The sequence below is a fragment of the Cygnus olor genome, chromosome 10, assembly GCF_009769625.2.
Source record: "Cygnus olor isolate bCygOlo1 chromosome 10, bCygOlo1.pri.v2, whole genome shotgun sequence".
NCBI lineage: Eukaryota > Metazoa > Chordata > Aves > Anseriformes > Anatidae > Cygnus > Cygnus olor.
Genome location: NC_049178.1, coordinates 14,240,728 through 14,268,687, shown reverse-complemented (window position 1 = coordinate 14,268,687; position 27,960 = coordinate 14,240,728). Strand labels below are relative to the sequence as shown.

The window sequence follows — 27,960 nt, the reverse complement described above, 5'->3', positions numbered from 1 at the left end:
TGGATTCTTACAATCTTCACAGAATACTGAACAGAGTAAGCAAGTGGTAAACTTGGAAATGTGCTGTCTGGACAGGGAGAGCAAAGAAAAGTTTGTGGGAATATGCCATTTTAGGGGTGTGTTAAGAGACTAACGCAGGATTGAGAGAAGGTGCAGAGTTATAAGGAGAACCCTCCAGGTAAGTGGCAGGAATGCAAGAAAGGACTGGATTTGTGTATAGGAAGCATCAAGGAAGTCAGAAAATACATTGTAAAACTAATTTAAACTCCAATTTCTGAGCATAGTAATAACATAGAGCAAAGAAACATTCTTATTTTGGAGATATTTCATGTTTCACTGTTCTGAAGAATTCAACTCACCCGAGTATGCCCAGTAAGGATCCCCCGAAGCCTTTCGCCTCCGTATCTGCACAGAACTACCATGTCTGTTTTCATGCAGAGAGCCAACATAACCTTCAGTCAGAGCTGCGAAGAGAAGAAGCAGGAATTGTTAGGAAACTGGTATTTACTCCCTGGAGTTTACACTGTAAAGCTTAAATCTTTGCTGAGCAGAGACTACAAAGTTGGCATTGCTTAAAAAAAATAAAATAGGCAAGTTCTTCATCCGTGGAAACCCACCATCCAAAGATGATTCTGAGAAGCCAGGACTCACTGATACCGTTATTCTGATCTGGCCATGCCAGCCTACACTCCAGTAAATTCCATAAGGATTTTCTGATATATACAACCAAACAAATGTAAGCTATGACAACTCATCTTCCTCTGTCTAGACCTTAAAGATGGTCATTAGAGAAACAAGCTACCGAACTAATAACTGTAAATCTACACACAAATTATCAAGGTCCTTAAAAGAATACATACAGATGCAAGAGTTCACGTTATCCTTGTTACCACAACTACATCTATTTTAAACCACGTCTTAAAATCCCATGTAGAACAGCTTCATTCAGGACAGAATGAATCTCCTCCACACACAGCCTGCAGACCTGAGCCCACAGTGCAGGGGGTAACAGTCTCAACAAGAGCAAGGCCCAAGTAACATCACCTCCTGTGATTAATTGAAGCAAAGCAGACATAAGACAGAGGAAGGTTGCATGTCAGACAGCTATCCAGTGTGCAATACCCATGCTTTATGACATGAAAGAGAGGGACCACAAGCTAGGAGGAATTAAATTCATCAACCAAAATAGAAAATAACGCATCCCACATTGCAACCCAGCTTTTTTCTTTTAATACCCCCCAAACATTTTTTTCTTGTAAAGGATCACACAGATTTCATGAGGAAGTAGGGTTTTTTGTTTGTTTGTTCATCTTTTTACATGTAAATTTTGTTTAGTGTTTCTATGCATCTGACTGAATCAAACTGGAGGTGTGTGACTTCACAAATTCCAATAACAAGTCTATAATAAATTCAACCACCTTCCTCAGAGCACCATAGTTGAAAACTTTTGTGCTATAGTAAACGCACACAGATAAAAACCCTTAGATCTGCATACAAAGAACGTGGAAAACAAGCATGCACTAACTGACTCCATGGCAATTCAAGTCCAACTGATCTCAAATCGCTTATTTGATAAATAACTAGCTGAATAATTCAAATTAAAGCGTTAGAAAATCACCCAAAGTACCTCTACCCATATGTAGTCACTGCACGGCTGAACACCTCTGTAGACAGCCTTCTATCTGCAAATGGGTATTGGATTTCTGCAGATTTTTTGAATCCTGAAGTGGTAGGAAAAGTCATGCAACCTTGGGAAAGGCACTGCAGGTTTGCCCCTGCCAATTTTTTCTCTTGTGCGAGCAAAGGTACTAATTGTGCGATTTATTACGAGCCTCTGATTTGAATGAGTTTTCCAGATTTCTTGGCAACTTTCTAAATACTAATTGACTGCAGGCTGAACTAGAAACACCAGAACATATCAGGATTTGTAAGCAATATTACAACATGTACCTTAGTCTCTCTTCTGATTTACCCTCATGTGTCTACCTGGTTCAGAGGCAACAGACATTTGTATCAACAGGAAAGAATGGGTAGGGGATGAGGAAACCCAAAATGCCTTGGCGAAAACACTGAGCAAAAATGAGAGACCACAAAAATGCAAGGAAGAGAAAACAGATCTAACCTAGCTGGGTGACTGGAAAGGCCTTCAGATAAACCAGCCTAATTACTCAAAAACAAACAAACAAACACTAGTGTCCTGGGAAATATACCTGAAGCCCCCCATTACTACAAAATGAAAGAGAGCAGCACCTCTTTTCTGAGCTCGTTCTACAGAGAGGAAGCAATTTATTTTATTTATTTTTTCACCCCAGAAAAGCTACGATTCCTGCAGGCAGAAGGAAGATTTCACCCTGGTACCTCCAAGGAGTAAGGTACTCCTGCAGGTGGGCATGTGCTCAGTGAGCCTTTCCTTGTGCCCTGCCATCGGAAGGAAACTATGTCCAGATAATCTGTATTTATTGAAGGGAAAAAGGATCTGAGTCAGTACAGAACATCTGAAACTGTAAAGCCCTTTGTAATCCTAGCTTGAACCGAAGAGCCACATGGCAGCCATGGTATGGCTATGAATCATACTATTGATTTTCAGTATCCTCTGTGCAGAAAATTAAATTATGCAAATCCAGGCCTTTATGAATGCCTAACTTCAATGTGAAATTGAACATTTGCTTTAGTCAGCATCTTATTTGTGCAATTAAAAACCTGGCGTTCTGGTGAATATATACAGTTTAAGTTTTTTGTATGGACACTTAATAGATTTGTACATTTATCTATACTTATAAATAGTGAAGAGCCATGTTATACACAAATTTAATTCCACCAAAAGAATGTTACAAACCGAGAGGGGAGCTCAAGTATTTGTCAAGAGAACTGTGGAAGGGAACTTGCTAGTTATGCTGCTGAACATTTTCTGTAGGACTGAAAGAGAAACAAATTGGTACGTACTAAATAAAATCCCAAGTGACTGTTAGGCAGCCCAACATTAATGACAGTAGTCCCCTTACAGACGTGCGGTAATTCCGCAGTCATTAGCAATTTTGAGAAGGTGTATGTTTACTGGATAACTGCAAAAACTCTGGGAAAAGGATGACAGGTTAAGATCTCTGGCTATGCTGCAAACTGGGAAAGTAATGGTCTGTCTCCACCAAAAAACATGACACCTTCTTGCCGGGCTGGCTCAGCTCCCCAGCCTGCTGGCGGCGGGGCCAGGCATTCTGCACAGCGCTGCACACACGCCAGGAGCAACCACTGTGGGAACAAGCAGCTATTGCTGGCGGTATCTTACACTGGTAAAGTCATCGGGAAGCCACAGAGTCAATCTCAAGGTGCTTTTGTTCTGCAGTGTCAGCTGGGGTCAGTGGAGTCTCCTGTACTGAGAGGTGCGAGGTACAGGACAGAGCATGCGGTGCATTTTCAGGTTTGCCTGTCTTTCGGAAAAGCTGAAAATACATTTTGTCCAACCCAAAACTCGACTTTCATTTCTACCTTCCACAGATCAAGGTCTGGAAGAGCCAAAGTATCAAAGTCAAATTATTTCAAAAAAGAAAGAGCTTTAAATATATCAAAACCTTGCTACATTTCAGACAGCTTACTTTTTTTCAGATTTTGGGAAGGACCAGGGATGTACCTTTCTACCAAATCAACTTGATGACACTAGTGGAAATTTAACAGGCATCTCGGTGTTGCTGAGCCTGCCTCTTTCAGTGGAAAAGCACACAGCTAAAAGATTTCATTCAGCTCCAGCCATTAGAGCACATTTATCCATTTTTTGTGCAATGCTACAATTCCACGGTTCCAGAAGCTATACATGCGAATAAGCGACAAACTCAACTGACATCTTCTCGTGTTTCTAATAGGAGAACAAGTTTTGGAGAAAATATTTACGAGAGTTAAGTTATTAACACCAATCACAACGGGTTTCCACAAGTCTTTCTCAGCTGGGAGACAGTTAACAGCTCGAGAACAGAGAGCAGCCAAGTGATTTCCTGCTCCACTCCCACAGAACTGGATGCTGGAGAAAAGCCAGCAATTAGACGGGCTGGTCCGGCACGGAGCAAACATGGGGAGGCTCCGCTCTTCTGGGAACCCTGGAAAAGTGGGGGAAGTGGAAATCGGGACAATAGGAGGGGCAGGAACATGCTCCAGGAAGGCTCAAAATGGACCAGCCAAAATAGAGGGGTGGGGGGGAAATACGCGCGCACAGCAGGAGACAGAGAGGAAGAGAAAGGAGAGCAGAAGACCTTGCCCTGCAAGGCTTGATTTGATACATCACGTCTGTGCTGATGGCAGAGGAGCAATGAATACCACAATATACGTTCAGAGACTTGCAAATACACGACTGAAAAAAAGACGGCGACCAATCTGACACTCAGATACACAAGCATGAAATTAAATCCTGAGCAACTCCTCTGGCTGCTGGTGCAGTGCCGGTGCCTGCGAAGCGTAACACCTGCAGTCGGTGGAGTTGTGCTGGTGCCTATCACGACCACTTCTGCAGGGAACAGAGGATCCTTCAAAGCTAACATGGAGAAATCTCTTACACACAATTTCATATAATTTTAATCGGTACTGAACGCTACATGATTTTAGATGATGTGCTAAATTAATCAACCCATGCCGCATATCTGCAGACAGCAAATGCAACGCGATGCTGGGATATTCCTTAGCATTCTGATCAGCTTTCCATTTACTCTGCCGCAATATATTAAGTTTCCAATAAAATTATTTGATAAGTGCCCTCAAAGGTATGATAAGGTAATTCCAGCCTGAATACCTTACTGGTATTCACAGTTCACATGAAAACGCAAAATTTTATCCCCAATCTACCTTAAATATAAAACTATCATACTGTTCAGAGAGATTATACCCTGGGCATTAGTGTTTAAATGGTATCAAGCCATCCGCTGTGTCAGAAAAAATCCTTTAAGGTCGGTACTTTACGTCTGAATGGTGAAATCATTAGTTATGATGGTAGATTAACTAGATGGTGTGCCAAACTCAGATTCTTTTAAGCCTTCTCCGAAGAGGAAGGTCGCACACTAATTTGTTTCCGATTAAAATGGTACAGAGACAATGGCACACGCGTAGCCCAGCTCATACTCACTCAGTAACTTGCCACTGTGGCAGTTGAGTCAGTTTTAGTCCCAGTCCCTGATGCAGACACACTTCTCGACTGATGCAGTTCAGCCTGGTGCTACTGCTGGAAAACAAGGCAGCCTTTGGAGACAGAGGCTTGGCTACTGGAATCTGGAGCGGTGTTACACCATGAAAACTCAAATAGGGAGAAATCAAATCTTGGTAGTATTTAACCAAAAAGCACTAAATCATAAGGAACACCGGCAATTAGTTCTTTATCAAATTGATGCCTGTAAAAAGCAAGCTTTTTCAAAACAAGGAAACTACTTTTTTTTTTTTTGGAAGATGATGCAACAAGGCCTCTTTCTTTTAAAAGGGGTGGGGGCACAGGAACATTACCTGAAGGGCTTTTGCATCATCGGGAGTTTCAGAGATCACTGAGCCAAGACACTTAGCCATCTGCAAGCCTGAAGCTTCAAGCAAATCTCACAGGGAGGGGAAAAAAAAAAAAAAGGCAATATCTCCATCTAGGCATATTTATTGTATTTTTAATTGGACTGTGCTAAAGTGAAGCAGGTAAGGTGAAGACACTGCAGTGCTATGCATTGTAACACGTGCCCTGCTGACAATCATTTAGGCTTCCCAGCAATTTCTTACAACAAATGTTGTGAAATGGGCCAGTAGGGAAAAAGGAAAAAAAAAAAGAAAAAAGTTTAATATTATAAATTTATTTCCTATCATTTTTTTCTCTATAATTAAAATTAATAATGGTTAAATCCATTTATCTAGGCTCTTTTATGGACAACTTCCTAAACAAAACTAGGCTATTTGTCTCAAATATTTTACTGTCCTTTGACAGCAAATAAATATGAAAATATTTCAGGCACAGCTAATCCATTCTGATAGTGCATTACTTTCAAACAGACTTCTCAGTCCTGGATTCCCACATTTTGGGGAGATTATTTTGTATCTTGCCAAAAAAGGATGAAATTTAAAACAACATATGGTGGTCAGACAACATCAACAAATTCTATTCTGAATGAGACTTCTTCCTTTGATTCTGCTGCGGAGTTTTCTTCTGACTATCAGATAAAAGACACGGTCTATTCTCCCATGAATGCATACACATTTTCACAAACAGCTTCCCATTAATGAAATAAGGGAGTTACAATCACGAGTTTCTCATGACTGAGTGAAATAACAGACATCCGAATGCAGAATCTGCCAAGAGATGCATATCCCCTTCCCAGATGACAGTCACCCAAACAGCCTCTCGGTTCCTGTGTGAGCACAATCTACAGGTCTATTCTTAAAAGTGACACGGGACTCTTCACACCATTCCTTCTGTTGTTCACGTGTCCGATAGATGACGTGGCAGCAGCGCAGAGCCTAAGAACAAGAACACAAATGGCAGGCCTGTACAGGAACCAACCAGCAGACTGCAGTTTGAAGATGGAAGATAGTCCAGGGAACACACTGTCAAACTGGGGGGATTAAATTAACGAGTGGGATTAAAATCCCTTATCCCAAAAATTCGCTAGATGCATTAACCCTCAGTAACCCACTGAGTTCAAAGCCAGTGATCTGTATTCTGCATTACTCCAATGTATCAACATAATAGCAGTCCCAAAATAGCAGTCCCAAAGCATCAGAGCTGATGTAGATAAGTAACAGAAAACAGATTTTTAGTGCAGCCTTTTCTTTAAATTACAAGGGATGGAGTTCAAGGGTGACAGGGAAGTCTCCTACTTAGCCAAACCAGAACAAGGACACGCAAGGCCCCACATGCCAAGTGCTGCCAGATGCTCGTGGCAGGGCAGACGCCCTCCCAGGGAAGAGCAAACCAAAGGCTCCCCAGTCACGGCCAGTTCCCCCAGACCCTCCTCTCTCAGCTCTACAGCAAAGCTCATTAGCAAGGCAGCCAGGCAGCTTCGAGTTGCATTAATGACGCCCCATTAAGAAGACTCAGAAAAAGAAGCTTGGGAGGCCAGGAAGAGACAGATGCTGCCGGATGATTAGAAAGGGCTTGGTTTTGCATTTTCATGGCTTATACGCTCTGCTGGCATCAGCTGTGCAAGACATGACATGGCTGGTGAACTCGGACCGCAGATCTCAACTGGCATCACCTGCAGCACTTCTGCTAGGAAGAAGCAAAGTCAGCCAGACAACCAGCAGTGCCAACAACCTCCTTTTCAAGATAAAAACACACAAATTAAACTAAGTGCAACATCACCCTTTCCACAAGGACAGTGTACTGCAGCACGGTTTCTGCCAGAGGGCTTGTGGAATATAGTCTAAGACTTCTCCGACTGCAATACATGAGCTCAAATCTACCTGTGCGTGAGCAACACAGCAGGAAAAAGAAACAGTCTGCTATCTTTTCCCCTGAGAAGACGTAGAAACGCTGAGCAGAAAACGTAGCTCAGGCAACCGCACTCCTCCTCCAGGATGGAGGGGCTGCTGTTCAGACTGCAGACAGCGTGTGATGGTGGTAGGTGAGGGCCCCACTTTGGAACCACTCATCCCACATCACCATACCCAAACCCGGAATAAAACCTTTGTCTCATTGAACCATTCTCTGACACTTCCCCCCACGTAGAGATATACTCCATTTACCTTTAAGACTAAGTTTTTCAAACAGTCAGATATTCTAGGTATCTAATATGAGATACTTTAAAGAAGACTAAGGCACGTTACATCCTGAAAATTGAACTCCTTTTAGACTCTTCTGATTTGGGCAGTCAGACAAAAAATAATTGGATGCACCTGACAACCCTGTAACCTTGAAAACTCTTGGCCTGTGCATCCTGCACAGTCCCTCAGACTTCTGCTAACCATCATTATCTGCATTTCTTAAAAGGAGGAATCCTCTTCCTTGTTCATCACCCCTCCATATGGTACCTCAGAGGGGTCATGTCACCGCTGAATTTTACCCATAACAATGCATAAGGCAAACACAGAAATAAAACTTCAGAGCAGAGGTTCATATGCAAGGCTGACCTCCACAGGAAAGCCGATGCTCCCTCAGCCAGTGCTGACTGAATCGGAGCAGATACGAGGGAGAGAAATGGATAAACTCAGTTCTCCAGCATCTAGGATAGCAGGGTCAGGCTGAACCAAGACAATGAAAACCCAAGTATCAGGGCAAAATAACTACTCGAGCCAACTCCAGCATCTCTGCACTGTTTCCCCAGGGACAAGCTTGAAGTCAAGCTTGGAGCCAGCTGGAACCCAGAGGCAGCTCGGTGTCCTTGTGCCGAAGGGACTTGAGTCCATCAGCACAGGCAAACTGAGAAGGGGCCATCTGGGTCTCGTTATTCATGGCACAGTTCATCTGGGAAATGTGTAAGCCACACATATATAACAGCAGCCTGTTTGTAGGGTCAACTAACGATGGCAAAAGGGGGGCTTTATTTCATTTCTCCTTTTAGTGCAAGTACCTAAACCTTAAGGGTTTAACCACCATGGCAGTAACCACCTGTCTCACTCTTTCTCACATAATTAGGTGCTGCAGCATGCACAGTGTTAGAAGAGCAACCTCTGAACAGCAAATAAATGTGACCTTAATGGAGCATTTTGTAGCTTCACTTCCTTGTTTAACGCAGAATCACAAAGATTTTCATTTCACTAAAGCTAGCAACGCTCCCCAAAACACACAGACTCGTACAACATAACCAGTTTCACCTCTCTGCTCAGGAAACAATTTGCTTGTATCCACTGCTGGCATTTATCACAGTACAGCCTCATTATGTTTTCAAAATATATTCCCATAAGTCACATACCAGAAGTATCTTGATAACAAAAAAGGCCAGAATATTCAAAATAAACATAGCACAGACTTTGTGAGGCCGACCTGCTCTGTGCCTGACTTCTGTCCACCTGGGCTGCAGTCTTGCCAGACACAGTCACGCTTCCCTGCATGTAGCCTACAATTTCATTTACTCATCATCCCATTAAAGCCACAAAGGTGTTACAGTGAAGACAAGCACATATATAACTATCACAGCCTTCGCGGCTCTCCTGACCACCGGTACGAGACTACTACTGTAATCCTTGAGCACTTCAAACAGCATCCTCTGCTCCTTTCCTTCCTAACATTTACATAAGGGCAATACCACCAAGTACAAGTGATATCAAAAGCCTCCTAGCTCAGACTGCGTTCTTGCATAAGAGCACACCAGATCTCTCCTGGTGGAGAATTCAGCATTGACGCTGCAAGGAGTCCTCACTTCGAGGCTGCCCTCCAAACTCACCTGCCTCTAACACCCAGGGAGCAGCAAGCTCAGCATTCATTCAGCAGAAAATACAGGGCACAATACTGATTTCATTCGCACTGAGAACAGCGAGGCACTTTAGGAAGCCAACAGAGCTGCTCCCACTGCATGGCACGAGATCAAACCCGCCCCATTATAAAGTCTTCAGAGACGGGGGCTCTGTCAGCTAATAAAAATTCCTCATTCTTTATACAAAATGATTTTTTTAACCCGTGTCCTTTGGCCCATTTAACAATTTATTGACTGTGTGAAATAATGTGAGGCCACATCAATCTCTTCCTGGTTATTTGGTTCAGGCTCTCAAATTAATGCAGAAGGTGGAAAGCTCAATAAAGAACTATTTAAGAAAAGAAAGAGAAATGCTCCAGTCCCACTGTGAGATATCTTCCTCTCAGTTTGCAGTCAGGTCTCTCCATCTATGGCTGCACAATCTCCTGGAGAAAAGATGGAAGGGCATAAATGAGCATGCTCCCCTGGATCGAGCAGAAATAATTTTAGATTTGTATCACTCTTCACTGAAACAGATCTGCAGCGCTCAGGTAGCCAGATTTAGTGCCTCCAGCATGTGACAGCAAATCCAGCCAGATCCACAAAAATTATTTTAGGATCAAACTTAAAAACTGAGTAGAGCCAAGCAAACAACCATTCATATTTATTTGTGTAAAAATGTATTTAATTTAGCTTGTGGTCTACAAAATAGTGTTGTTTGGTGGGTTTTTTTCATCTTTTTATGCTGACAGCTTGCATTACAAACAGATTTTGTAGCAGAGGGTTTCATCCACATTTATTTCCCAAAATACAAATCTGAAGTGGAAACTGAGATAAATGGAGATTTTTGTGCTGACCGAACAAGTTCCTAGTCAGGGATATATGCCCCAAAAACATGACCATTTTGAGAGCTCTCATTTTCAAGTAAGCCTCATTGCTCAAAGGGAAAAGACTCTACAAACGCTACGGAGCCGATCTGTGAAATGATTCAAACTTCCTATTTACTTTGCAGTGCACCATCAGTAAGTATTTCACCCAGACAAAAAGTTTTCTGGAAGTTTCCCAGCAGGAAGGCCTGGCGCTGTATAGGCTCCAAAACTAATACTTGGTTCCTTGGTCATTTGTCCCCAGAGAACGCAATAAAGATCTCGGCACAACCCCCCCGTTCTGCTGAGAGCAGGAGTACTAAGGCCTTGGCAGCAAGAACAGAAAAGCACTAACAGAGCTCAGATGAAGCAAATAGATAAAAATTGCTAGCAACGATGCACATTTTATAACCATACAGAGACAGTATGCAGCACAGTCTGAAAAGGCAAGGGGTCACTGTTCTTCCCTATACAACCAATTTAACCATCTGGAGGGCACTGCTAATACCACACTCAGTAAATGTAAATGATGCTAAACCAAACGAAGGAAAAGCAAGCAGAAAATACCTCAAAAACATTCAACTATCTGGCAAGCTCAGCGAAATACGCTGATGTAAGTGAGACATCCTACAGAAGATAGATGTAAGGCAATGCAGTTGGGGAGAAATAATAATCAGTGCAGGAATGAAGTGAGAGACTGCTGTTTAGAAAGCAGTAATGCAGAAAGACTTGAGCATTAGGGTGGATAATGAATTAGATGAAAGTTCATGCTGCAATACCACTGCAGAAAAAGGCAATTGCTATCCTGGGGCACATGCACAGAGATACTGGAAGCAATAACTCAGATTTAGACAGTCTTTGGCAAGACTGTCACTGCAGTGCCACATGCTGTTTGAGGCCCATTACTCAAAAAAGAAAAAAAGGAGGAAAAAAAAAAAAGGCTCCCCCCCTCCTCTTTTAAAATCAAAATCTAAGACAGTGCTTCGTGGGGCAGGGAGGGAAGGGGATGCATCAGAGCAGCTTCAATAGCAGCCCTGAGCCCCATGCTGAGCAGGCCTGGACAGCCCCGCCACAGGCGGCTCAGCCCTGCCTTGGTTCACGCTCACATCCTCTCAGGCCTCGAAGACGCCACTCCACTTCCCACCTCCTTGTTTCATCCATCAATTTTCATAACAAGCCTCATAGTTAGATTTTAGAGCACTCCGAAGTGTTGATCTTCAGGCGAGAAGTGCTCTCACAGCACAAGAATGAAAGAGGAGATGAAGAGCTTCGTGAGGAACAAAGGGATGCTTTCACCCCGAGGTGGGCGCAGCGGGACTCCAACGCGCACCACCTCTGATGCACGGATGGGCCTGAGAGGAAATGCTCAGCGCACACACGTGCTGGTAATGCTGTGAGCTTGAGCACCAGGGCATGTCGGCTGAGGGTGGTGGCCACAACATGAGGGATCAGCAGCAGAGGCACCCGGCCTTTGCAGCTGCTTCCCTCAGGTCCCACAGCGTTGCATCGGCATGGAGGAAGTCAGCTCCAGCTGGGGGAGAAGGTGGCTGGAGAGCTGCAGGCTCGACACCCAAACTTTCTGGGGCACAAAGGTTTGCTCCCTTCCTATTCACACCTCAACCACTCTGCAACATTTCTCGGTTTCCAGTGTTACTAACCCTACAGTTATTACAAAAATTTTAATTATTAAAATTCGCAACAAAAGCGCTGTGCCCAGGGAGCACCATTCCAGTGAACGGTTCATGGCCTGACAAACGCAATTGTTTGTTCTTTTTTAAGGATTGTAAGAATCCTCACAACGACTTCAGCCAACCTGCACAGTAAATTTGTTGACTGCTGCAGGTTTCTCACTTCCCAAGCAGATTGGGTTGGCTATTTAATTACAATATGACTTTGTACTTAGACTCAGCCCTAGAATGGTGCTCCCTACCCACAGGAAGTTGAACACTCCAAAAGTAACTGCCCCCAGGTGAGTTAAGTCCAAAGTGGGTGCATGTGTTTCACAGTTGCTATTTCCGTATTTTATGCTTCTTTTATGCCTTCATTGTGAACTCTAACAATATCTCTTCCCATGTAGCCGGCATGAGCGTTAAAAACAAATTCATCCTTTTATACAATGCTTGAGAAATTTCTTTATGGTAATGTCCTATGTTCCAGTTTGTCCACAAAAAGGAGATATTAATATCACAACAGGTATTCAGTCTTACTCTAAACAATTTAAAAATACATTACAATACGGAAATGACTTTTAAAATAACCAATGCATTAAACACCGACAGCAGATCAGTGCTTGCTCCGTGACAGCGTTGTCCTATTCATTACAGGGATCTGCAAGGCTGTATCTTACAGCTATAAAGAACTTCTATCAATTCTGCACAGACTACCAAAAGTGAGTTTTCTCTAAAAAAAAAAAAAAAAAGTTCACCATTAAATATGCTTTTATTGTTGCTTTTTTTTTTTTTTTTTTAACATTCTCCATATACACTATAGTCTTTGCCAGAGAAATCAAAAGTAAGATGATTCGTAAGAAAACCTCAAGTTGTTGCCTGTCTTTTTTAACCCCCGATTCTTATTTTGTAAACAAGAAACTCAAAGCAATCAGTTCCAGTCAGACTTTTCAGCTTTGGATTTAAATCCTTTCATGACTTCTTCAAAAACCACGCATCAAAACTTCAGAGGGAGGCGGGGGATGAGGACTCTTGACATTGCAGTTTTCTCTGATGAACGAACTGATGTATTACAAAGAGGCATCTATTTACTCAAGCTACTTGCCAACTGACAACCAAATCCAATTTGAACACAGGACTTTAAATAGCTATAAAATAAGTTAGGAATGATTAGCAAAATATCATCTACTGCGTGCGATTAGATTTAAAGCAGCAGGAAAATAAAGACTGATACTGAAACACGATGTAAAGCACATTTGGCAGCTGATAGTATCCATGTTAACACAGCACGTACAAAGACCATCTTTGCCCCCACGGAGTATATCCCTCATTACTGCACTGCTCTGAAAGGAACTAAAAAGATACAAACATGAGATAAGAGGTTAGTTTAAGCAGATCTTCTGAAATACTAAGCTAAGCTTCTGGCAAAGCTGGCTCGAGACACCATCCTTTTAAGATGGATACGAGGACACGCTAGGATTTTGGAAATCCAAAAGAAAACCATCCAAGACCTCCAAAAACCCTGGCAAATGATGACCTCAAAAAAAAAAAAGCATGGAAAAAAGGCACAGAGGCTGAGAGGTGGAAACTGAACTGCAGCATGGGCCAGAGTCAGTCTCAGAGGATGAGGACACGTGGGACAAGAGCGCGCCACAGTCAGAATGAAGAAAGTTAGTTTAAAAGAGAAAAAGGTCCCAGAATCCAAATGACAGACTTGAAAACTAGTCTTCTCAACAACTTGTACAAAAACAAAAACAAAAAAAAAAAAACAACAACAGAGGATGTATTTTAATAACCAAGCTGCACAGTGACAAACCCTGGAGAGGTGTTTAGCTGGGTGGATGGAGAAGGAGGACTATTTCTTGGAGAAGCAATGCAGAAAGAACACAAAATGCTCAGACAACGGTATGGCTATGCTGACAAAGGTCTGGCTTGAAGAATACACGCAGGTGGCAAGCGTGACAGCTGAGCATGGCAAAACCACTAATCATAACTACCAAAAAACCCAATGGTTTGGGACAGGAACACAATAGCCCCTTCTAGCCCCAGTTACCTGGAGCAGAAGGACAGAGAGGACGAAGAGTGACTGCAGAGAGGCACTGCCACAGCAGATGGGAGACAGGGCAAGGCAGGGCAAGGAGGAAAGAGCCCAAATGTGGGACAAGTCAAATACCAGCAGAATACAGAGGAAAGGTCAGTGAGAGACCCGGAAGTTACCTGGTCTGTAATCGTCAGAAGTGCTAGCAGCTCACCTCTCCCCAGACGAAACGGGAACTGCGGAGGGTTGCCCTACCTCAAGCCCAACAGAGCTGCCCATCACTTAGAATTATTCCACTTAGGATCAGGGACTGCCAAATTTGTTGCTGAGAACTCTTCACAAATATGATGGCACTGATTACTTTCTTATCAGTAATCAACTTCTCCAAGTTTAAATAGCATCAATAATTAAAAAAAAAAAAAGGCAAAGCAAGCTGCTTTTGCAATTTCCAGCCAGTTTGCTGCAGCAGAGCTGTGTTAACTGCAAATGTACCAAGCCCCAAATTAAGCAACAAGTAATCAATAACTACTCATTATTTTCTGTATGGGTAGGGAAAGGAAAAAGGTGCTTCTCAGGTCACTGTATGGAATACATCAAGTCAGGAGGAAAGAAATCCTTGAAAAAAGCTGCAAGTTCTTAATTGCCACTGAGGTCTAAGGCAGCTGAGATTTATCAGTACTCTCTGCATTCATGCCCCTTCAAATTAGATAAGTGAGAAGGTGTTGCACTGTGTCATTCATAAATAAGGGCCCTAGGAAGGTGCATGTTTATTTGCACTATATGAAATTCAAGAAACAGTCAAACTGAGACTTCTTGAAATAATTTTCTTCCTATTATATAAAACATCCCAATTACAGGGTGGTGGGTGGTGGGGAAGGTGGACTTTTTTTTTTTTTTTTTTTTAAATCTGAATAAATTTTGTATTAAAGAGCTTTTAAAATATTTTTAAAATATATAGTGGTGCCAGGATATGCTAGTAAAAGCTTGGCACTATCAGAAATTGGACTTCTTCAAAATATATCTACTTTAATTTCCTTTTTAAAAAATTACTATAATCTAGTAAAAATCTAGTTTCAAGCCAGCTATATTAATATTTCAATTTGGTAAATTATTCTTTTAAAAAGTTTCTAATAAAGCAGCACTTGCTGCGTGTCTTTTAATAAGATTACATTTCTATTTATGATGTTATAACACAATGTATTAAAAACAAAAGAAAGATTACCACAGGAGGAATAGAGGTGTCTTCCTTCATTTTAAATTTAATTTAAAGTAGAGGAAAAGGATTTTTCTTTTAAATTAATATTTACCTTATAGTGTTATGAATCCCATCTTCAGCTATTGAATTAGAAGCAGGAAAGGAAGTTTTACTACTTTTACACAAACTCAAAGAAAATGCAAAACTAAACTTTGGTAAGCCCCATAGACACCAGAAAGCCAAGACCAAGACTTGCATCTTTGCATAGTCTAAGGGCAAAACTCCTAAACCAGGATGCACATTCCTCCTGCTGAAGTAGAAGAACAGAGTAAAAATGACTCTGTATTATTATAGCAATCTGTATATGCCAGGTGAAGTGCAGAGCCAGGGAACAAAAGTCATCCTCAAATGACTCAAGGCAGTCCAAGGAGAAGCAAAATACCTGCAGTGCTTGTCCCTCCTGCTCCCTCTTCCACCTGGAAGATGTCTCGGCTGCAGTGCCAACAGAGGGAAACCTCTCGTACCCATCAGATACTTCCTTTTTCTGATTGGGATGGATAAAATCAATAGGAACACCTTGAATGCTACTGGGAACTAGAAGCAGAAGGCCACAGAGTCCGTTTGACTCAGTTGCTTCCCAGAACCAAGCAAAACCAGAAGCAGCCCACGAAGCGCCCCAAAATGGGGCCCACGCCTCTGCTGAAATGATTAAGATGATTAAGCATCACTGCATTCACTCAGCTCACACTGCACACTGTGAAAAGACTCGCTCCCATGCTCCCACCAAGCCATGGAGGTTTTCTATCATAACTAAATTAAATTGCTCTTACATAGTCCAGTAAAATGTTCAGTATCAGAGCACTTTGTAAAGGTGGTTAGCACTGGAAAAACAGAGGTGCAAAGAAGATAAGTCATTACTCAGTATCAGCTGAGGGCTATCAGCCAGATCAGGATTAAAATGCAGGATCAGACCTGAACGCCAGTGGAATATTTCATCCAGGCAGTTGGGCCGATTTGTCCTTCAAACGTTAAATACAGGGCGATGCCAGAAGTTCAGGCTGCACTAGTTCAGAAAGAGCATCCAGGTATTCAACTACAGAAGAAGCAGGTAGAAGATAGTACATGAAACCAAGGGGCTGGGTGGCAGAGGGATAACCTCCTGCTGCACATGCCTGGGTAACGCTTGCCTACAAGCAGGTGAAGCATTTCTAGGTCTACTTGCTGTACTGTAGAAGATGACTTGTTTTCTTCTCTAAGGTCCCACTATAGTTTCCAGTGGGATCTTCTAGCCCAGACTCAAACTAAAGTGAACCTCTGTTTAACATTCAATGGCAGAAGTACACACTAAGAGTATCATCTATGGCCTAAAACAGGACTAAGGAGCAGAGTATGGTGGTCTCTGAGGGGAGGGGAAAAAATAAAAAATAGCTCCCAAAAATCCCTTCTGAGGAATTGAGAGGAATTCCCAGAAGAAAGCGAGCAACCGTGCTCAGGAATTATTTAGTCTCAGCATATATTCTTGATAAAAATCGATGCCCATGACATACACCACACCATGCAAATGGACCCTTAAAGAGCCATGTCTTGGACAGCAGGCCACAACCAGGCTTAATCTGGGGAGTGAGGGAGAGCAAGACAAAATAAGGAAGTTTTTCAGATAGATCTTTATTGGGCCTTGACGGTCAACAAATTTATAACAGATGCGCCTCATTCTGAGTGTGGAGAAATGAGTGCTGGTAACTGTTATTGTCAGGACAAATCAATTGGAGCCATATGTCTGCAGCGGCTGACAGAATCATGAAAATCTCAAGTAACACACAGACATTAGGATGTTGCTGAAAATAAGAGCTTTCCCATCGTGTAAAGGGCCTTAGGGAGATGCCTCTCTCTTCGAGACAGGTTTCTGGGAATTATCTTATATATTTTGATTCTTTCAAATGCTTGATTGTATGCGAGACTTTGCCCTCTCTTACCGATTCCCCAGACAGTACGTTATAACTAACAGGAGGTAAAATGCTACAAATTAATCATAGGACACATCTCATTAGGATTCTTATTTTATCTAGATTAAAGAAGAAACTGTCATGACAGAGAATGGAGAAGCTTCCTAACCTTCTCCGCTACCCCACGCTCCCCAACCAAATGTCAACCATTAGTCCCGGTGATAGAACCCAAGAGGAATGCACAACTCACAGCAAAATCATAAATGATAATCAAAAAAGAAATAAAATGCTAAGATCTCATTCTAAGAAACTGAAGTTATGCTTTTAGAGCACTTTCTCCTATCGTGCATTTCTTAGATTTTTCAGAACACAAAATAGTTGGTGGTTATGAAATAGCTGTACTGTAAAAGAGGAATAGACATAGTGGAACGGATCCATGGCCCATTTTTTTTGGCCAGTATGCTAGACCAAGACAGTGTAACATGCATTACAAGAAAAGGAAATAACTAACACTGTCAAGTCAGCAGGGTCTCATGTAGGTTAAAATATAATGTAAGATCAGTGCCATAATTATCCAGACCAAGCAATTTTTTAGTTTATTGACTACGCTGCAGTTCCTGAATTTATGTCTTGGGGCTTAAATTGCAAAAATATTATTGCAATGTGGCAGATATTATAATCCAGATATCGGTAGCTAGGCAGGAATGCTTGGTATTTCTCTGAACAGCCGAGTTTCTCCAAAACCACTGCCTTTCTTTTACCAACACTCATGAGCAAATTTGCCAGAATGCAAGCATGTACTATATGTATTTTTCCATAAAACATACACAGATAGCAAAAATACAAAGATTTTCAAGGAAGAGCTAATTTTCAAAAGAATTGTAGCTAGGTCACAGACATCCAACACTCCTGACCCATACAACAAGTAGCAAATCCCAAGCTACAAAATCTTCATGTTTTCAGCTTCCCTCCTCCCATTCCCCATCCCGTCTCCGCACCACAAGTCTTCAAGCATTTTCCCATTCAGGTCACCATTTCACACTCAGCTCAGATCTGCACAGCCGACTGCCTTTAATACTGGAAGGCTGCATTACAACATTTGGTAACGGACAGTGTTGATTTCACTCATTGGACGTCTCAGCAGCGAAGCCAGGCATGCTTCCACCCCTTGGTGTCAGTAGGTCCTTCAGCGTTGCCTTTGCCAAGTGGAAGGTCCAGCAACACAAGAAGAAAGTCCCTCTCGGGGGCTCTTCCAGAATAGCAAAGTAACATACAGATTTCAACAGAAAGGAATGGTCTTGGACGTAATTAAGCATACTCTGCATCCTTCCTAAAATTTCAGTGGGAGGGTGAGAAGACAGCCAACCAGCCTCTTGATCTGAGGTTAGTCTGAAACTGAATGCAGGCTAGAGGCAGGGAGAAAATGAAGTCTAGAGAACTTGAATGAATTAAAAAATAATCACTGCTCATCTTTGTTTTCCCTCATGGAGAAGGAGAATCTCATTTTCCTCAGGAGTAACAGTGCCACTGAAGGTGACCAGGAGATTGTTCGCTCCACCTCAAACCCTGAAAACATAACAGCTGCCCACAAGCCCACAGGGGACAACAGCACCAAAGCGAGAAGGCCGTAACGTTCAGTGGAGCAGCTTGGAACCAACTATAAAGATTCGTAGAACAAAAATCAGCATTTTGTTCTCGACTGTTCTCTGCAAGCAAGAAAATGCGCTCACACATCCCCACGGACAGCTTGCTGTAGCTGTAGGAGAAGGCTTGGTTCGAATGCTAAATGCATTCTCAGTCCTCCAGCTCTCCATCAGGGAAATTGCAACAAAACATACTGCAGGTTTTCGCCCTGTCGTTAAGAAGTGACCGGGTCAGAATACCGACTGCTGCATCCTGCAAAGCAGTCCTGAAACTTGAAGCATCAATGACGGATATCTGACTTCCAACATCAGCTTCGTAACACAGGAGCAACTGGGCAGAATCCTCTGGTCTGTGCTTTGCAGGAGGTCAGACTATCATTTAAAAAACCCCTCTAGCCTTAACTTCCAGTTATTTTGTACTCAGGTGGACATGGGGGGGGGGGGGTATATCACGTCTCAATCTTGTCAGACAAAAAAAGGGAAAAATAATCAGAATAGACTCAAGACATTTTGTGAAGAATGAATCCACACAAACATTTGGCATAGGGAAAAGACCCCATTTGTATCAAGAAACAAACTCAACTGTATACCTGCTACAACCAAGTATTCCTTTCCTTCAAGGTGGAAGTTTCCACCATTTTTGCTGGAGCATAGGCTATTGACAAAGTTATTTTTCCTCTGTTTTTGTTGACACCATTTCAATACTCCATTGCTGTATTAATCCTATTCTGTCTTTCAGATAAGGATATTGTTGTTACTAAGTACTATGCTAATTGTTTTTGTCTAGTATTAAAAATATGCTGCACTGCCTTATTCTAATTAACTTGAGATTATTATTGAAATAATGTTTTTATTATTTTACCACCGGCATTTTACTGCCTTGAAGTCTTAGTTGTACTCAAGCTATTATGCCTTTGTAGCAATTGACTAACTACAATTATTCTATTATCCAGCTTCTAACATTTAATTGGGTGAGTGCAGAAAATACTTTCCTGTTAAAAGATCTTCGCTTTTTGATTTATTAGCATTAACCTTCAATATACAGAATCCAGATTCAGTTCATTTTTCCTCTTCTCAAGAAAAGCCCATGAGGATCACCCTAAGCTTCGTTTGGTTTAATTAGGAGGGGAAAAATTTAAAATACGTTATGAGATTTATATTGATGCCCTCCAGCACACATTCTTCACTTCACACTTATGTAAGATTTCAATAGCCAATACACTTCCCTTCTCCCAGAATGAGAACACACTGCAGGGCAGGACCGTTAAATGTCATTAGCATGAACTATTTTTTATATTGATTTTTGTTGCTCTATTTCTCCTCTGTCCACTTGATGAGTTGCATAGTTCAGAGTTAAGTTTTAATTGAAATACTTGGAAGCCAGCATACCTTACCAGGCTGCATTTTTCCCTGATTTCCAGCAACGAATATCCATCAGGTTTACAGTGCTGTGCAGGTACCAGCAGCAGAATTTGGCTCAGCAGCAATTTGAAAGTGTTTGCTGTTGTTTTTACTGATGCTAAGTATACATATTCTAAGAGGCTCCAAACAAGACCATTGAACTTGGTGTGCTCTTTCTCCCAGCGGGAAACTTGTTAAGCTACCAGCTGCCATTTAAATCAAGGAATGAGAGATTGGCATGCTATGGAGACAACTCAGCCGCTGATTGCCAATAAGGGCAGGGCAGGCACTGACTGCTGGCTGGAGCAGCGGTGCAATGGCAGCATGCACAGAAGGTGCCCAAGAAACAGCACAAATTGGCCAGGGAGATCAGAATATCAAAACACTTGTGCTCTGGCCAGTCTGAGGATGTTTAACACACACTGGTCAGTGAATAGCTGGTTTAGAATCTGGGCACAATGTGTGCTTTTGCACACGGTCTGGTGCAATGCGTAGGGGAAAAAGCAAAAATAAAAGTCAGCAAGCAAACAAATAAACCAACCAGCAGGAGCGAAGGCTAAAGAGTGCTACACTTTGAACTCCTACACCCTCATTTCCTGGTTTTATTGGCATTAAGTTAGGTCATTAACATTTTATCAATATATTATGTGTATATAATGTTACTGAGATTAATGGACGTAGGCAGTGCCTTTCTAAAGGCAATCAGAGGTCTGTAATAAGTTACATGCCTGCTCTTCCAACAAGCTGCTCAGAGGCAGGGATGCATGGATTTTTTAAACACCTCCAAGTTTAATATACTATAATTGTAAGTGTGACTACACTGCAGAAGTAACTTTAAAAGAGCAGATAGCTTAACCCAGATCTGTATGCTGCTCCTGACAACGGAAGTTTTGAAACCCAAGTAGTTCAGACTTCAGCATATGCTCTAAGTCAATATGTATTGAACTCCGAGCCTCTGCTGCAGCTGATTAAGGACAAAGAAAGGACATGATACGATGCTACAGGAATCAAGACAGTTCTTTTGTGTTCTCCAAGAAAGAACATTACTCATTTTTATCATGTCTTAAACTTTCTGTTATCTGGCTACCTAATACCAGGTATGTTTACTGCCCTTGTTCCCAGTTTTAAGCTTGAAGTGCCTAGCTTCGATTCTCATTCTGCTCATCTGCTCTTGTTAGGGGTTGCTCGCATTAGGATACATTCAATTACACAAGTTTTATTAGAAGCCCAGGAAAAAAGAAAAAATATACTGCCTTCCTTTTCCTCCTCCTCCCCATTGTCCATCCTGCTGGTGTAGGTATATTCCTATGAAATATTTTAAATTTTATCATTAGGATGATTTACTATACCTAGGGGACACTCTGGAGCTTAATATGTTGACGTCAAAGCAGTTAACTATTAAAATCCCCACAGTAGTACCTATGATTTACATTACAGAAATGAGACATAAGCTCATATCTCCTGGGTGGCTTCCAACCACCAGCACAAAGGAAGGAAACACCTCTAGTCATGGCGATGCAGCATAAAAGGAATCTCATGTCACATTACAATAGGCATCAACATGATGTATTAGCACTTTCTCAAAAATCTTAAGACTCTTCTCCTTTGACCACAGTACACATTCATAGAGAAATTTTCATTCAAAGCCCTGGGGAATGAGATTCACCATGCGAACAAAAATATTTACATATGGGTCCATGGCTGCAGTAAGAGTGGGCTAATTCTCCTCACTCGGACAGTGCTTGGGGACAGAAATGCTGAACATGCTCATGGAGAGCTGTTAATCAAAGTTTCCTAAACAACAGACCACAAACACATGGCTCGTTTTATCCAGAGCTGCCTGCAAAACCCACCTGCGTTCCTCCTCGAAAGGCCTGATTATACACTGAAGAAACATGCTGGTCCCATTTTGTACAATACTTGACAGTTACGCAGCTCTGCACAGCCACTTCCAAAGCTCTCTCATCACTGTCCAGTTTGTCTCCAACTTGGCCAGCTAGCTTATTCATATTTTCATTCACTGCTATGTACCATTATAATAGCAGGCAAGGAGAGGAAAGAACTAGCTTTCAAGTGAAAATTGTTGCTTGTAAGACACATTAAGATACCTCTCCTCCTCTTCAACATTCCAGCCCCATTCTGATTCACAAGCTGCATTCCCTAAAATGAATCATGTTGAATAATAACAAAGGTTCCCAGGCTGACTCAGATAATTTGGAAGAGGTAGTCTTCCCCCTCAATATTTTTAAAGGCTGAGTTTTAAAATAGAAGTTCTGTTTTTTTTTAACTTATGATTATCTTAAAGGTTCAAGAACACTTTAACCTGGTGACTGACTGTCCCAAGTAAATCACCTAATTCTTATCATCATCACTCTCACTATACCAAGAAGGTGGTGGTGTTCTGTTTTTTTTTTTCCCTGTTTGTTGTTGGTGATGGTGTTTTGTTTTTTTTTTTTTCCCCTAGAAAATACTGTGAAAAAATCAGAGGTTTTCAAAAGCATCTGGGAAGTATTTCCTATATTGGAAGAAGTAACCTCAAAACACTATCCAATATAATACTGATTCGAGAAGATCTACAGAGGGCTCTGAAGCAGCCAGTACTTAATCAGAACTCAGTAATTTTGCTACCACAGAGACTCCCTGATAACAGGTAGGTACTTCTCCCCTCGTTTGTTTCTCAGAGAACGAGACTCCACTGCCTCCCAGCATTCAGTATCGTACCTGACACCCATGCAGTGGAGGGATGGTCACTGGCATCTGAAGCCAAGTTACAAATAGACATTTTTTCTGCCTTGTCCATCATAATCCCTAGATTTCTTACTAGGGAAGAACAAGGAATAAGCAGAGGTAATCAGTCAATGACAGTGCAAATTTATCTCCCCTGTGATCATAATGACATAGTATCTAAATCTGTTCATCACTGCATAGGTGCATTAAAATATGCACAGATGTGCCTTTCACACCACCACTAGCAAGATACTCCCCCTGTATTTGCTCCATTATGAGATGATACCAATTTGCATTTATGTTTTGATTACATCTGACTGAATTCTATAATGTTCGGCAATTTGCAATGGGTGAAATCTGACACTATCAAAATAAGTGGGAGCTTTGCCATTGACTTCAACAAGGATGTGATTTCATCCTAAATGCTCCGATAAGCTGAGCTTTGAAGAAATAGAGGACCACAGCATTTCTAAAATGCACAATTTCGGATCAGAATAACCTTGCTGAAATCTACAGATTTATACTAGTAAGAGTGGAATTCCCCAAACCATTGTTATACCTCAGTTAAAGTTTATTACATTACAGTTGAATGATATTTCACTGTTATGACTTATTATGGGAAATGTCATAGATTCCAAGTGCAGCTGGGGGTTCCTCACACCTCCAGCCCCTCTGCCTTTGCATCTACCAAGCTTTGCAAGTTCTTTTCAATGATCTTGGATGATTTTGCATTCAGTGCAGTTGAGGAAGTAGGGGAGAGCAGCATCAGTTTTTCGTTAACTAAAATCTTGTGTCCCTGAGGCCACCAATATACTACAGCCAGGGACAACGTTGCTGTCCCCATACCTGCTCGCAGAGCTCCAGTTAACTGTAACTCATTTTCAGAACATGTTTGAACTATGCTACCCTGATGTATTTTCAACCACCACATAGGTCCAACACAGCTCTGAGTAGCTACACAGACCCTTTGGGATCCTGAGCCCAAGGTCAGACAGACTAAAAGCATTCTTGAAACATTTCTGTTTAACTAAGAATTAAAAAAAAAAAAAAAAAAAGAAAGATTAAAGACCAATACCCAGTGTCTCATGTATCTTACGCTCCAGTAGACGAGAAGGTTGACAGGCTTTTTCAGAATTATGTTCTTCAGTAATGTGCTGGGATCCCACCTGCTATCAGTTTACATGCCCAAGGGATGGGATCATATATTATTTGTTACCAGCTTTCAAGAGCTTCCACAAGTTCCCCTCTGCCATCCCCCGCATTAATATGGGCATATCATACGTATATGACATTCCCTCATCTTCCTTTACTGTGCTCTTCAGCAATGACTTTGGCAAAGGACAAAGACTTCAACGGTTTTAAGTTCTGCTTTGTTTTACTTTTTTTTTTTTATCCTCAGAAGAGTTTTTTCCCTACACAAACAGACCCTCCTGAAGAGCACCACCCTAATTGCCCCAGGCAGCTAGATCCATTCAAGCTTAATGCCTTGCAATTGTTGGTCTTATGACTGAATCTACTTGTCAGGGAGAGAGAGCAGAAACCGTCTGCTCTTCTCTGACAGCCCAGCACATCACCTCTGAAATCCAATACATACACCACATTCTGAGTCTCCAATCAATAATTGCCATCAAGCATTCACTACCACGTTGCACTGAGAAGCTCACCTTAATGCCCAAGACTTCTGTCCCCAAGAGACTACCGCTAATTCAGAAGTCAGCCAGGTTCAGCCACAGGTCTAATGATTCTTCCCCTGTGCTGAGTGCCCCATATTGCACCCACCACCCTGCTGCCCTCCCTACCAGGTCTCCCTGACATTCCCTTTACCGCCCCTCAGTGTCGACTCCTCTAAGTAATTCTGCATCATTTCCTTTCCCCTTTATCAGCGCATATGTGAAAATAGAAAGCGCTGTCTTAAGGACCACAGGGATCCCCACTATTAGCCTTTTCCCAGATCTAAATCTAATTTTCTGTTGCTTGGCCAGGTTTCAGTCCTGAGCTGCGAGGTAAAAACACCATGAAGCTTCAAATCTCCCAGAATATGTAACAAGGTGGGAGTTAGTTATTGTGGAAGAGCTTAAAAAGTGATTAGAGGCATAAACTGGACATCTGCTGGCACAGCAGTGCCTAAGTAAAGATGAAACAACTTTTCGACAGAGTTTCGCAACATCATGGGGAAAATTGTTTTCATTAATAAAGTCAGACTTCCAGCTTTTTCATAGTTTCTGGGCATGTTGGGTTCACGCTGAAGTCACAGAAAGTATGCAGCACTCTCCTGTAAGTCACGGTGTCAATCCCATTCCTGCAAGATCTTGCACAGAGGAAGAGTGGGCAGAAGGGCTCCCCTGCACCAGACTGAAAGGTCAGCATCTTCCCAGGAAGCTGCTCTGTGCTCATTTATGTTGGAACAGCTCCTGGAATAGTTACGAGGACTGCTGTTACCTCCCATGTGAATTCTTATTCTGGAATAAAACCATTCAAATGGGATACTGGTACAACAACAGCAACATAAATAAACCAGTACAACTGTATTGTTTCATTTCCTTGAGAGGCCTTTAAAATGATAAAAGCCTTCTTGTCCTCCAGAAGACAAGAAGCCAGTGTCATTTTTTAATACATTATGTACACAGAATATTTCTGTTTGGACACTTAGACATGCAGAGAATACCTACTTGAAAAAAGCTTCACCAGCTCAAACTCAATACACAGAACAGCTGTATTCTATTAGAAAAGCATATTTATATTCTATACTTAGTTAAGAAAATACTGTGTCAAACACACATCTCTCATAGGCAACAAAACACATGGAAACCAAGGTATCTAATAGGGCTGGGACATCTGGGAAAAGCCTATCTGGAGAATAAGCTTGTTTATAAGAATAAAAATCTCACCAAATATCTCAAATGCTGGAGAGAAAATTAGGACAGCGGAAAAAAACTTTTTTTTTTTTCCCAAAAACAAATGGCTCCATCTTTCAAACAAGCACAGGAGATGCCAGGGGGGCTGGTGACAATCACCACTGATGCGAATGATGGGATGTGTCAAGGAGAGAGAAATGTCATGTGGGAAACGTAATTAACCACTATAGAAGGGGGGCCAATACCTCCCCACTTCCTCACATGCCAAACAGCAAAGTCCCAAATTGATTAGTACAGCTCCTATTCGCTCACTTGCTGTTTGATATTCTTGTAGACATTTATAAACATATCAGCCTTTCCTGGAGCACTGCAGCATTCCAGTTACTTCCAGTCCAGGTACAGTCACCGTTCATTTTACCTAAACACACTTAACCTAATGGGGAAAGGACACAAGCTGATCAACTGTTCCAAATTTGTTCAAGTTAATCTGCAATAAATTAGTTTCTTTCCTCGTCAGGATAGTTAAAAAAAGAAAAGTGTGTCCAGGGCCCTGAAACTGAAGGGATGCAGCAGCTTTTTAGATTTAGCTGATGTTACAGACTCATTAACACTGTCAGGTCAAATAAGCATCTTTAACAACAACAACTGAATGATGCTGCATTGTCTATATTAAAAATCATTGGTGAGGTTTTTTGATGTAGATTCAACAGGTTTGTAGACAGACATGAACCTGGCATTCTGTTTTGTATCTGTTCAAAACTATCTGATGTTTATGGGGCATAGTTGAGAGTGACATTCTCATATTTCCAGGGTGAAAGAAAAGAAGGAAGGGGGAAGAGTGTTTAAGAAAAAGAAATGATACTGACCTTTTTGGGAGTTAGCTGGAGGTGTGGGGAGTTTTCCCCAAGATGCTAGAATCATAAAGGCAGACACATAAAGCAGACACGAGCTGACATGACCTTATAGAAGAAGCTAAGGCAAGGACCCAGTGGCATTCCATTGCAACTGTGCATCTGATAGTTGTGACAAGCTCTGTAATCCCTTACCCTAAGCCAGTTTCCAGGCAGACCCACAGAAACTTAACAGGTTTAGTAAAATCATCATCTCCAGCATCACAAGAGGATTAGTTGCCATCATCCTCTCTCTGCTTCCCCTTCCTGATATACTGAAGAAAAATAAGATCTGAAAGATCTCCTGAATTCCCCAGCAGCTAAGCAAGCCCTGAAGTCACCATAATATTGGTGCACTAAAATACCTACCAACTTCCTCAGTGTCAGCTTTATCAACCCACTATGTCCCTAATGTTGCTAAAATTTCAGTGCAGAGGAAGAAATCTATTCCCCCCCGCCCCCTCCCCACCACCTCGTTTCTTTTGGCAGGACTAAACTCCACCCAAAAAGATATGCCTAATCAATAATCCTTACTACTACTCTCAAGATGTATGCAGAAATATGTATTTTTTTTTTTACTAGACACTGTACAATGTACAAAATGGGATATGTCCCACCTTCCACAAGTTTACAGTCTAAATAATCCTAAAGGAAGAGGTTTGTTCAGAGACACCCGAAACCCAGGAACTGATTCAGATTCTTCAACATTTATTAAAGCACTTGAGGCACATTTTCACCCTTGAAGTTCCTCCCTCTTCAAGAGCACCTCAAGATCCATAGCACAGCATACAACATTTCTCTTACTGAACCAAGGTCAGATTCACATGTCAATCATTTCCCAGACATCCCTAAAAAAAGCTCCGTATCCCAATGAAACACATATTGCAGTGGCACAGACACTGCAGAGGTGATGCTCCAACACAGAACAGCTCAGACTCCTGAAGGCTGTGGGGCTCGGTGCAGAACTGCCTCCCCCGTGCCACGTAATGAGAGGTATAACGAAGGGGAAATCATGCACAGCCACTTTCAAATGTCACGCAAGTAGGCTCCAGTAGCACAAAGAAAAGATAATTCAGAGAAAATTTCTTCTAAAAAGGTGCCTATAGTTTTCAACTCTGAAGAAAAACCTGTGTAAAAATTACCTAAAATACTCCTCAAATGCTTCAGTGCTCGTGTAAATGGGGCAAAAGGTGCACTGCTTAGCAACATCAATACACTACTACTTAATACCTTTTCCTTTTTTTTTTTTTTTTTTTAAATTTAATTTAAATAGACACCTTTGACTATTGTTTCTGCAGTCTTTTCCCTCCTTCTCTTACCTCAAGATTTCTCTATCCACAGCTGCTGATCCCTTCAAGTTTACTTATTTGTGGTCACAGTAGTTTTTAAATAATGCAGGG

At 41.8% G+C, this 27,960-nt stretch overlaps 1 protein-coding gene across 1 annotated transcript in view; it reads right to left on the bottom strand.

The window, feature by feature from the left end:
- PTPRG (protein tyrosine phosphatase receptor type G) overlaps window positions 1-27,960 on the bottom strand; it is a 402,944-nt gene that overhangs the window by 313,682 nt on the left and 61,302 nt on the right. The window contains exon 2 of the mRNA XM_040569169.1: window positions 360-464. Within this exon, the coding sequence (XP_040425103.1) occupies window positions 360-464 (105 nt within the window). The remainder of the gene's footprint in view (window positions 1-359; window positions 465-27,960) is intronic.